A 12,803-nucleotide genomic window follows, 5' to 3' on the forward strand; every position below is an offset into this window, starting at 1 on the left:
TGTCTTCTCTGTACTTCCTTTCCTCTGCAGACTTTCCTCTACTAACTTACTATATGCTATTTGAAACAAAGAACTAGTCTTAGGGATGACACACTTGTCCTCACTGAGATCATAGTTTGGTGATGAGAATCTTGCTTTTGTACTTATCAGCTGAGCCAGACTGAAAATGACTTAAGGGCTTTCACAGAGAGCCAGAACTGTTAACTGCCCAAACTGTGAAACTGCATATTCTTGTGGAGTGTTAATCACACAGGAATTGAAGCAGGCATCCTGAGGAGCCAAGCCCAATTAATGATGCACCCTGAGCTATTTTCCTAAACTCTGTGTCATGAGCCAAGGAAAGTAGTAGACCAAGGAAAGACATGACCAAGACATGACCAAGGAAAGTAGTAGAAATGCCAGTTGAGAAAACTTAAAGGACAGTGCAGTTGTTTATTGTAACATCATTCTCTGCACAGTAGAGGTTTGCTTTTGTTGACTTTTGGGGGAGCCTTGGGACTGTCACTGCAGGTTGCACGCCAACCTTTAACAACAGATGTGACAACACCCTAATATCTATTACACCCATTTTGCAGGTGAGGAAACTAAGACATAGGTAGTCTTCATTGTGTTCTTTTTCATTCTTTCTTTAACTGTCCCAAGACCACCCCACTTTATAAACAATAGTCAGCTGAGTTTGGGGGCTCACCAGTCTCTCCTACTTGGAGGTATCATTTTTAGACTATTCAGATGCCTACATGTTTAACATTTTTTAGCCCATTTGTTTATTATTAAAAAATATCTCATTTTGTAGCATAGTTTTTCTAAGCAGCACCTTCATTTTGAACCATTTTGCCCTGTGTTTGACAGTGGGCACCTTTATGAACACAGCTTCTTGATCTTGGCTAAGACCACAGACACAGAAAATACCGAATTAGAAATGTCAGAGTAATATTGGACAGTGATATAATTTGACTTATTTGTGTTTTAGAACTTAATGGAGAAACAAAAAACATGTATAAATTGATTTTGACTTAATGAAGTACATATTTCTACAGGGTTGGCTACTATGTCAGAATGGATATATTTGAAACAGCTTTATGGAGCTTCACTGAAAAGTGCAGTAATTATTTAATCAGGTTGCAAATATTTGAAACTCTGTGCTTTAACTAAGCAGGTTCTTATTAGAGATGTGTTCCAGCAGATGTGAGAAACTGGCTTTGAGTCCTTGTCTTAGTTGGAAAATAAGCCTTGGTGTTTCTTGCCACCAGCTTCAGAGAATTCTGTGGTTTAGAGTTCTGCCCCTCCCAGGTTGCTTTCTGCATAGCTCTGTTACTTCTCTGTTGCATGTTCTGTTTGGCAGAGACTACAGCTGTAGCTTGTTTCCAAAGAGGGTGAACAGATTATTTAGGCTAAAGCAGAATGCTTAGTTGTTGTTGTTTTTTTAAAATAAATTTATTTATTTTATTTATTTTATGGCTGTGTCGGGTCTTTGTTGCTGTGTGCGGGCTTCTCATTGTCGTGACTTCTCTTGTTGTGGAGCATGGGCTTTAGGCGCGCAGGCTTCAGTAGTTGTGGCACTTGGGCTCAGTAGTTGTGGCTTATGGGCTCTAGAGCGCAGGCTCAGTAGTTGTGGCACACAGGCTTAGTTGCTCCGCGGCACGTGGGATCTTCCTGGACCAGGGCTCGAACCTGTGTCCCCTGCATTGGCAGGCAGATTCTTAACCACTGTGCCACCAGGGAAGCCCAGAACGCTTAGTTTTGTATAGAATACTCAGGTCTGTAAGAAGTCAAGGTGTTATATTTTTTATTTCTGCTTGTTTTCAGCTTTGACAAATTTGAATCTCATATACCAATGTCTGATTGTAGTTGTGCTGAATGCTTTTTGTGACATTAGAAATAGGAAAACCAAGCCTCTTAGATTTGAGCCGTGGAGGTTCAGTGGCATGTTTGGGCTTTGTTAGGCAGCTGATGGATTTTCATGCTTCTGGAGTTAATGAAGCACCAAGATCCCTGTCCCTGTCAGTCACCTCAGGTGCCATCCTTACCACTGAAAGCAGGGTACAACTTAATCTTTTGCTGTGTTCCATCACTTTAAGCACACAAACTCTACATTTATTTCCCTTCTTGATTGAGCAAGGCCAATTCCTCCATCTGTTCTTACACGTACCCCTTCCAGCTTCTATCACTTATGCTTTCTTTCAGTATCTCCAATGCTTGGTCCTTCACTAGCTTCTTCCTCTAGGCCTGGAGTATATTACTGACTTTAGAAGACTTTGGTTTGGGGATCATGTATAATATTTTCTGTTTTTTAAAAATAGAATTCATGAGTAGCTAGAATGAATCAGTATATTAAGTTAATATTTTACAGTAGTGTCTGCTGAGTCAGGTTGTCTTTGGAAACTGAGATGATTGTTAATAGTCTAAACTTTTCTTACCTTTCTCTTGCTATTTTTTAGGCCCGGCTGTGGTCCCTCACCAGTATTATGGAGTTACTCCCTGGGGAGTCTACCCTGCCAGCCTCTTCCAGCAGCAAGCTGCTGCTGCTGCTGCAGCAACAAACTCTGCTAATCAGCAGACCACCCCTCAGGCTCAGCAAGGGCAGCAGCAGGTGAGTGCAGACAAAATTTATGCCACCTGAATGCGAATATTAGTTATTGTGTGTAGGTAAAAGGTAGTGTCGTCCCTGATAGAGAAATTGAATTGTGAATGGGTGAGTTTCCTTGTGTGGTATCTGAGTTCATGCTCAGACTTGACTGTGCTTTACTGAATGTCTTTTACGTATCAGGTCCTTGTTCATTGTGACTAGTTGAGATCATGGTATTACATATCATGTGATACTGCTTAGAGGATTTTCCAGTTAAGTGTGGCAAATTGAGTATTCATACTGATAGTGAAGTTTTCTTTCTTTGATACTGTAGTTAGTTTCTAAGCACCATTCTCTGATCACTTCTGGCTCTCTCTTTAAGTAGTTTGCTACCAAAGGGGAGATACTAGTTCTTCAGATTGCTTATTTATAGCATCAATTAAAAAAAAAATTGAAGTAAGTTGATTTACAATGTTGTATTAGTTTCAGGTGTACAGCAAAGTGATTCATTTATACCTACATATATACATACATATGTATATGTGTGTGTGTATGTATATATATTCTTTCTCATATTCTTTTCCATTATAGGTTATTATAAGATGTTGAATATAGTTCCTTGTATTATTCAGTAGATCCTTGTTGTTTATTTTATATATAGTAACATCTGTTGAATTGGACATAAATCTTATACCTATTTTATCTCTTTTAACTTAGAGTAAGCTTTTTAACCAAGATGAGAAAGGATAGTTAATTGCAATACTATGTGTCTTTTTATATTAGATAGGCCATTTTCTCTTGCTTACTAGAATAACACCTATTTATTGCTGAAAATTGTGGTGAATTGGATTACTTGAAGGAAAAAAAATCCCCTAAATCCTCCTGTCAGATAAAAAGCAATATAAATGTTGGGTATCTGTCATTCTGGCCTTACTATTTAATTAATTTCTTATAAAATTGGGATTATGCTGTCCACATGGCTTTGCATCTTGTTGTTATACTCTTCCATGTTATTTAACGTTTTTAAATCTATTAAAGAGTATCTCATTTATTTTGACCAGTCCATTATTATTTATGTTATATTTATATAACTAAGTTATAACTTAGCCATATTTTGGTGTTATAAATAAGATTAATATTCTTTGCATAAGTACATGATTATTTCCATGGAATAAAGTCCTAGAAATGGAGTTTTTTCCCCAAGTAAATAAAGTGAACATTTAGGCTTTTGATAAGCATCGTCAAATTAAAGCTGTCTTTTGAGGAAAAACACCAGCTCATATATGTACATATGATAATGATCCAAACAAGAATCCTTTGCTTTTTATCAGTTTTAGTAAGAGAGTGTATGTTTAATTTTTTAGATTTTACAAGTTTATAGGAGAAACACAGGTCTTGAAATTCTAGCTAGTTTATTCTGGGTCAGCATTTTATTTATTTATTTATTTTTGTGGTACGCGGGCCTCTCACCACTGCGGCCTCTCCCATCGCGGAGCACAGGCTCCGGACACGCAGGCTCAGTGGCCATGGCTCACGGGCCCAGACGCGCCGCGGCATGTGGGATCTTCCCGGACCGGGGCACGAACCCACGTCCCCTGCATCGGCAGGCAGACTCTCAACCACTGCGCCACCAGGGAAGCCCCTCTGAGTCAGTATTTTTGTAGTCAGATTTTTTTTTTAAGTTAATGCATGATTTTTGTTGCAATAGATAGAATTCTAGTACCACATGCATAGGGAATTCAGCAGATAGTTTGTTGACAGAATGGGTGATCCCTATTAATAAATTTCTTAGCTACTCTTTGTGGATAGTTGGTATTTATCAAGTCATGATCTTTGTGTTTAAATGGCTGCCAAATCATGGATTTAGAAGACTGAAGTAGTTGCTTTGTTTAAAATTTGCTCTAATAGAGTGAATAAGAAAAATAGTAATAAGTACTTCTTATTGAAAGCTTTTTGTTTAAAGCTAAGTGCTCTACATATAATTTCTTTTATTCTGATAAGTAGATTATATGACTTCCCAGCATAAGATTAAGGAAATGGAATTTGTGTGCCCAGGATCACACACCTATTAAGGTGGTAAGATTTGAACCTGGGACTTCCCTGGTGGCGCAGCGGTTAAGAATCCGCCTGCCAATGCAGGGGACATGGGTTCGAGCCCTGGTCCGGGAAGATCCCACATGCCACAGAGCAACTAAGCCTGTGCACCACAACTACTGAGCCCATGCTCTAGAGCCTGCGAGGCACAACTACTGAGGCCCGTGCGCCTACAGCCCATGCTCCACAACAAGAGAAGCCACCGCAATGAGAAGCCTGAGCACCGCAACAGAGTAGCTCCCGCTTTCTGCAACTAAAGGCAACAAAGACCCAGTGCAGCCAAAAATAAATTTAAAAAAAGAAGAAGATTTGAACCCAAATCTGTAAGTTCACAACTTGTTACGTCTTCTGACCATGGTGATAGAAAGCCTGAGATCTGGTCTTTGTTCTACCACTAACTGGTTGCAACTAGGGCAAGTTGCATGATTTCTCTGAATATATCCTTAGCTATAAAATGGGCATGATAATCATGTACATTATTTCAGAGTTTTCTGTCATCCACAATAACAAACCTTACTATGAAAAAGTTATTATTATTAACATTACCTTTTAACAAGTAGCCATATTTTAGTTCCAGTGATATTTTTGCCAGTTTCTGGCGTCAGATGTTTCAGGAAAATACGATATTCTTAGTGAACTTTTTTGGTCATAATCATTGAAATGAGAGGTTCTTTTTAAACTTTGCTTTCGGCCTTTTGGCCTTTACGTTTTATCAGAAAGCATTTGTTATGTTCTTCTAGGCATGCTGACTCTTCCAAATGTAATTGCTGAAACTTTCAGTAGAGTCAGTGACATCCTGGCCACTTCACCTTCCTTCTGATTTCTTTTTCATTCTTTTTGAAGGTTCCTTTGACACCTGATTAAAAAAAAAACTGTTATTCTCTATTTCAAAATGTTTGTTAAAGAAAAAATCCTGGATATTAGGTTGAACCCAGGCACAGGTGGTGGCTTGGTGTTGGATGTTGCATTTTGAGAGAGAAAAGTTTAGAATGGCTTCTGAACTTTCTAGATTAGGGGAGACTGTATAGATTATGATTCTACTAAGCATGGTGAACTGTAGAAGGATGAATGATTATTAATGAAAATATCTCCATTGAGCATCTACTTGCTTATTACATTTTAAATGCTGTGTTTAAATCAGTACCTTTGAAAAGAAATTTGAATTTAACACCTTTTGCATCATGAAGATAGGTAGTAAACTAACTCCTAGGATAGTGTTTTACAAGTAGATATTCAGTCATTTTTGTTGATTTTATAGTATATAAAATTTTACTTGTGGAATTTTACATATTTGTTTCCATAAAATTCAGGCTTGACATTTATGAAATTAAAATATGAATATTGGCAGCTGACTTAAGAACTTTGATTTATTGTCAAGGGAACCACTTAGATTTCTAGAGAGCTGACAAAAAGGAGACACATTGCTCTCCTGATTGTAAAATAGGCCTCAGTAGTCTGGACTACCCCTTTCTTCAGGTACCTTGTCCATTTCCCTGTCCTCTGATGTTTCACACAACTCCTAACCAAACATAAGCCTAATTCATTCTGCCCTATGAAAAGGATGTTTTCATTGATTTTTTTTTTTTTTAAGTTCTTGAACTATTAGTATTTGCCATATCTCTGTACCTGCTGTTTACTTCTAGGGTGAGAGCTGTTCTGGATTATTGGTTAGGCATTTTCTACAAACTCTCACCTGTGCAGCCTCCCTTGAGTCTTCTACCTATATAGATTGAAGCACTCCTTCTGTTGTCAAGTCCGTTAGATTCTTTGGTTCACAAACAGAAATGAATTGCCTAATATTTTGATAGGAATTAACTATTGGTTATTGATTAGCTCCTGGATACTAGGCACTGTGCCTTGCAGACATTAATTCTAATATTTCCTACAAATCTGCATGATAAGCTGTTACTCTCACTATTCTTACAGATAAAGAAATAAGAAAGTTTGGGTAAATTAAGTGTCTACACATCTCTTCTTGCCAATATGGACAGTGTTGGTCATTTAAAATACTCATTTAATAAATATTTGATTGTGGTGTTTCTCTTTTACATTTTTTACCAAATGGTACCAAGAAAAATCTGTGCACGGGTTCTTGATTACATGTGTAACTTTTATAAGTAGCAGAGTGATACTGAAAATGATCTGATAAGAACTTTGCCTTTGAAAACATTGCAAAATGCATAAACGTTGGTAATTTTAGCCTTGGTATTGGGTTTTGCATTTTTACTTACTGGCATAGATAGATCTTTTGGAATAGATTCTTCAGAGCATTCAGAATAAGAATGATTATCAGCATCTTACTACCTATGTTTCATTAATAAAAAGAAAAATAGATCCTTTATCACGGTGACAGAACTAGTATTCTGTGCTGAAATGTCAGTGTTCTTGACTAATACTCATATCCATGTAGATTACTGTGCGTTTGTGGTATTTATGAGAGGAAGAATAGAAACGGTCAAGTCAGAAGCCTCCTAAACCAAACCTGTTGATTTCATTTGGGGCCATTTGGGCCCTGATAAATGGGAATAGTGTTATAGGGTAGAGAAAATGTTCTCACATTCCATAAAGAAAGTTTAGTGTGTGTGTGTGTGTGTGTCTGTGTGTGTCTGTGTGTGTCTGTGTGTCTGTGTTTTGATACAGATACTATAACTTAATGATGTGGGTAAATTACACTTGTTTATCATATCTAAACCCCTCCTCCACTCCACCATACTCTTTTTTTCACCCACTTTTTTTTTTTCTTTTGTGGTTACGCGGGCCTCTCACTGTTGTGGCCTCTCCCACTGCGGAGCACAGGCTCCGGACGCGCAGGCTCAGTGGCCATGGCTCACGGGCCCAGCCACTCCATGGCATGTGGGATCCTCCCGGACCGGGGCACGAACCCGTGTCCCCTGCATCGGCAGGCGGACTCTCAACCACTGCGCCACCAGGGAGGCCCTCACCCACTTTTTAATTATTGTAGAGTTACTGTCTAGCTCTCATTCGCTGGAATAAAAGCTCCAGTTGGGCAGGAGCTTTGTGTGTCTTGTTCATTGCTGTAGCCCCATTACCTGCCAGATGTTAGGCATTAAGTATTTGATTAATGAATGAATGATCACTTTTGTATGCTCTTGGCTCCTTATAAAGGTAATATGTTTAAACTAAGAATGGTAGAATGAAATTTCACTATATGAAATGCTGTTAATGGATTTTTTTTATCCTAACAGCCATGCCACATAAAACCATTATCAGAAAAATCGTTAACAACCATCAGTTTTAAAGTTGATCCAACTGAAGCATGTGGCGGGTCTTAGATGTTTCCAATGAAAAGAAAGTAGTTGATTTATTTTTGTCTCCCAGGTTCTCCGTGGAGGAGCCAGCCAGCGTCCTTTGACCCCAAATCAGAACCAGCAGGGACAGCAAGCAGATCCACTAGTGGCAGCTGCAGCAGTGAATTCTGCCCTTGCTTTTGGACAAGGACTGGCTGCAGGCATGCCAGGTGAGGCTGCATTGTTGTTCCTCATCATTTGAGGGTGAAAAAGTCTGCTTATTGGGGAAGATTCAGAAGAGAATGGGCAGTACTTTTGGCTTGCTTAGGCTTGTCATCATTTGGCACTGGCGAGGATGACATACACTTGCCCTCACTTAGACCATAGTTCGTTGATGAGAGCACCTAGTGTTCTGAGCCAGTCTCAGTCTTAAATGTTGGAGATATGTGAACCTCCACACATAGCTTGGAGTATGCTATTTTCCTTTGGTGATGATCTGTTTTCTCCCTCAGTGTTAAGAGTGGAAAGAGTGGCCAGACTGCATCAGCGTCACTCCAAGGCTGATGTCTTTGAATAGTATTATTAGGAAGACATTCCTAGTATTCCTTGATAGTGTCCTCCTTACATTTTTAGGATTTCTCTCGAACCAACAGTAGAGGTGCTTTGTAGCTGTCTATCTGTGATTGATATATATCCTGAATATAGGTTATTCTTAGCTCACTGTCTCCTGGTCTTATTCTTTGCATGGATTGCATGTAGTCTGAGGTTATTCCTTTGAAACAGGTCCTTCTGAGACCTCAGTATACGTTTATGGGTTCTTACCATGGCACATCCCTAAATCAACTGATCTATTTATGAATTCACTGAGTAACTTGAACTTGCATCATGCATGTTGTTAATTACTAAGCATTTATGTTTTATTATGAAGTCACCTATAATTTCTCTTATGGCTCAATAGGATTTGAAGATTCCATCTCATAGAATATTGAAAGACCCTGTTAATTGAAGCCTGTCTAGGTTTTCCCTGCTAACTTGTAGGATATTTGTGCTTAGATTATGTGGTATGAAAGTTCTTTGATTGTTGGAATCATTTGTACCTACTGTTAACTTGTGTAGGCAAGAAAACATAAAAAAAATTGTCAGTGTATGGTTGCTGGTGATAACTGTGGTTAGCACTTTGAAGAGCACAGGTATTCCCTATCCCACCGAATTCCCTAACACTTGGTGGATAATAAATAACACTACCCCTTATTGTGCCAGGTAGCATGTTACATCTTTCACACTCATCTTTTAATCTTAACAAGAACTTTGTGAGGCTGTTATTATTACTATCCTCATGAGGATACCCAGAGATTCAGGGTTGTACAGCTACCTTAAGTGGCGAAGCCAGGATCCCAATGCTGAGTTTGTAACTGTCTATCAATAAGATATTCTGGTGCCCAGGAGACATTTGTTAGATTCATATGTACTTATCTGTTTCATGTGTACTTAACTTAATATTCTCAGGTTATCCAGTCTTGGCTCCTGCTGCTTACTATGACCAAACCGGTGCCCTTGTGGTGAATGCAGGAGCGAGAAACGGCCTTGGAGCTCCTGTTCGACTTGTAGCTCCTGCCCCAGTCATCATTAGCTCCTCAGCCGCACAAGCAGGTGAGCTTACGTCTTAGTAGACTCACTCAGATCTAAAAGGGGCAATGGATGATATTCTTAAACTGTGTTGAAATATACTTTGACATTCTCAGTGTAGGAATTCTACCCTGTAATTTTTCAAAGAGAGAATCAGAAGCAGCAAGTGATCAGATTCTGATTCTGTTGACAGCATGTACCAGCTGGTTAGCAGCAAGGACCTGCTCTACTGTGAGCATAGGAAGTTGGATTACTCATACAAAATGGCACTGTTGGCAGAAGTCCAAGGCTAATTTCACTTCATATCGTGAAATTCATATCATTATTTTAAGATGATGTGGTATTTGTTTTGTTTTTGTTTTTTGCTTGAGGGGGTGGAGCAATAGGTTTTTATTTTAAGTCATATATATTATAAATTTGGGAGCAACAGTGGGGACATCTAGGGGAGAGCAACATGCTCAAGTGTCCTAGGAATTTGAGGGACTTCAGTATTTGGTTCTGGAAAAAAATGTCCTTAATGTAGATATTTGTAGAACTTGAGATTTTAGGAAGTAGTTGTATTTGAAATACAACTTTTTGATATCCATTTCTATTTTAAACTATAGCCTCTTTAGAGCTGTCAATACAGTGAACTTGGCTTCAGTGGTATTTTGACTTTGAATTGAAAGTAGAAATAGAAAATAGAAGCTTCAGATGAAGGGATCAAAGACAGATTTGTATAGTTCTTTACAAGGTTTGTGTCTGCTTTGAAAAAATATGGCAACATTAAAAGGTTTTCAAAAGGATAACGATGTAGTTTGGAAATGTGGCCAATCTCTTTCATAGCCAAATGGTTTGCTTTCTTCTACATAGCTGTTGCAGCGGCTGCAGCTTCAGCAAATGGAGCAGCCGGTGGTCTTGCTGGAACAACAAATGGACCATTTCGCCCTTTAGGAACTCAGCAGCCTCAGCCCCAGCCCCAGCAGCAGCCCAGTAACAACCTGGCATCCAGCTCTTTCTATGGCAACAACTCTCTGAGCAGCAATTCACAGAGCAGCTCCCTCTTCTCCCAGGGCTCTGCCCAGCCTGCCAACACATCCTTGGGATTTGGAAGTAGCAGTTCTCTCGGCGCCACTCTGGGATCAGCCCTTGGAGGGTTTGGAACAGCAGGTAGAAATCAGACTGATGTGCTGTTGAAACTGAATTTTAATTATTTTTACAATCTTTATGGAACACTGACAATGCATGGAACCCTGGACAGATACCACAGGCAGATCTGGACCGAGCCCCGTGGGAACCCAGCTGTTCCACATGTGTTTGAGATAATGGACTATTCAAGTTACACATTTGGGGCCTATTTCAGGTTTACACTCACGTTGCTACTTATTTATACTCTCAAAGTCCGTTTGTTTCAAGGATTAGAAAATCCTTGAGGATTTTTGCAGGCATTGGAAGAATGTGGAGGGAATTATACAAATGTCGATGTTAAGAACCAAGGGAGGAGGACTTACCAAAGATGATAGGGTAGTGTACTCCACAATCTGCAGGCCTTAAAGAGTCATGAGTTTTCTCCAGTCTCTTGAGAAGAATTAAGGTGGATATTATGGAAAAGTGGGAGGAAGGAATTAAACTGAGATATTTTAAATGTTTTGATGGGAGAAAAAAGCAGGAAAGTAGTAAGGTAAACGATGGGATAATTGCAGTGTTTGTAAAACAATGTGATCTCAAAACAGAAGGGTTTATTTGAGAGAAAGTGTCTTAAGTTGGAGCTGGGGGCTAGCAATAACTCTTGATTGAGCCCTTTGAGAAACCAGGCTTTCATATGTAAGTCTTGGGTAGTGGGGCAGTACCCCATTCACAAATCTTTTTTCTACTCCATTTTTCTACTAGAACCTTTGGGTTGATGAAAGGCATTCTTTCTAGCCCATTTTCTTTCACCTTTCCCATAACTTATGTGGCCATCAGAGGATTTTAACCCACCCTCACCCCCATAATATGAGACACAAAAGGAAGGAAAATTTAGCATACGTGTGATGGTTTGAAAAAGAGTTTCATGTTAACCTGAGCCATGTCCTCTTTATTACTTTACCTGCCCCTAGAACTGCCACATAAACAGTTAGGCTGTCTCTGCTGACAAATTTGCGGTGGTAAGGAGTCTGGATCAAAGTGTTAGGAACAGGTCACTGGGCTTGTTCTTCGAAGAACAGGCCTGTTCTTATCTGCATTGTTTTAATTCCATTTTAGTTGCAAACTCCAACACTGGCAGTGGCTCCCGCCGTGACTCCCTGACTGGCAGCAGTGACCTTTATAAGAGGACATCGAGCAGCTTGACCCCCATTGGACACAGTTTTTATAACGGCCTTAGCTTTTCCTCCTCTCCTGGACCCGTGGGCATGCCTCTCCCTAGTCAGGGACCAGGACATTCACAGACACCACCTCCTTCCCTCTCTTCACATGGATCCTCTTCAAGCTTAAACCTGGGTAAGAACCATTACTCTAACACCACCTTGAACTCTAGAAATCTCTTGCCACTGATGACATTAGAAGTACTTTGCATAAGCAAAGGACAATCCCTTTATCCTAAGACGTGTCCTGGGTGTTCTGTGCCTTCCTGAAGGTACCTCATGTTATTTAGGCTGTACCTAGATAGCACAGCAGTTTGGGATTTATTCAAGTTTGGGCGCCTCCCCTGTATATTCACTTCAGCTTTAGTATGAACATCTTTGGCTACATGTGAGAATCTTTCAGTATAAACACAGTACAGATTCATTTTAAGTAAAGCTGGAAAATAGAGACAAAGAGTGTATTAACCTCGTATCACCACTGAAATATCACCACAATTAATACTTAGCCTTGTTTTTCAGACTCCCCTCCCCTCCCCCATGTATATGTTTAATATCTTACTTTCTCACATAAAGCATTTTGTTTTAAAAATTTTGTCAGATTCTTTAAAAAAAATTTGTATATACATTCTTAAACTACATAGTATGCTAATGAGTATAGATGTATATTTCCCAATTATATGTTTAGCTTGTTATATGTGTGGGGTTTAAAAGAATGTTACCATTTAGATCCTGGAAAATGAGGAGGGAAAAGAGGATAGTAAGCAGACAGTTATAAAAATGAAAAGAAACTTGTATTAACAATTTGGGTGGCAAATGTTTAAATCTTTCAAGAGATGGAAGATGGTACGCACTCCCTTCCTCTAGTTATTTATCGAGTTTGGATTTTGAAGTACTGATTTATTTCTTAGATGGGGAAAGCTGAGGCATAGAAGTACAGTGACCATA

The 12,803-nt window shown here is 39.2% G+C and overlaps 1 protein-coding gene and 2 non-coding genes across 17 annotated transcripts in view; all 3 read left to right on the top strand.

Annotated features, from left to right (window-relative positions):
• Nucleotides 1-12,803, top strand: part of PUM1 (pumilio RNA binding family member 1) — a 127,378-nt gene that overhangs the window by 84,183 nt on the left and 30,392 nt on the right. For 13 of the 15 annotated variants that reach the window (XM_060308786.1, XM_060308800.1, XM_060308803.1 and 10 more), the window contains 5 exons: nt 2,439-2,590; nt 8,000-8,138; nt 9,415-9,558; nt 10,387-10,683; nt 11,758-11,994. In XM_060308786.1, coding sequence (XP_060164769.1) covers nt 2,439-2,590; nt 8,000-8,138; nt 9,415-9,558; nt 10,387-10,683; nt 11,758-11,994 — 969 coding nt within the window. The remainder of the gene's footprint in view (nt 1-2,438; nt 2,591-7,999; nt 8,139-9,414; nt 9,559-10,386; nt 10,684-11,757; nt 11,995-12,803) is intronic. The other 2 variants (XM_060308824.1, XM_060308833.1) reach the window with 1 other exon arrangement.
• LOC115867292 (small nucleolar RNA SNORD103/SNORD85) lies at nt 78-160 on the top strand. The gene has a single exon (XR_004045049.1). It is a non-coding gene; the product is annotated as a small nucleolar RNA SNORD103/SNORD85 (small nucleolar RNA).
• LOC115867287 (small nucleolar RNA SNORD103/SNORD85) lies at nt 8,254-8,330 on the top strand. Its single transcript, XR_004045046.1, has one exon. It is a non-coding gene; the product is annotated as a small nucleolar RNA SNORD103/SNORD85 (small nucleolar RNA).

This window comes from Globicephala melas, chromosome 1 (genome assembly GCF_963455315.2).
Source record: "Globicephala melas chromosome 1, mGloMel1.2, whole genome shotgun sequence".
Classification (NCBI taxonomy): Eukaryota; Metazoa; Chordata; class Mammalia; order Artiodactyla; family Delphinidae; genus Globicephala; species Globicephala melas.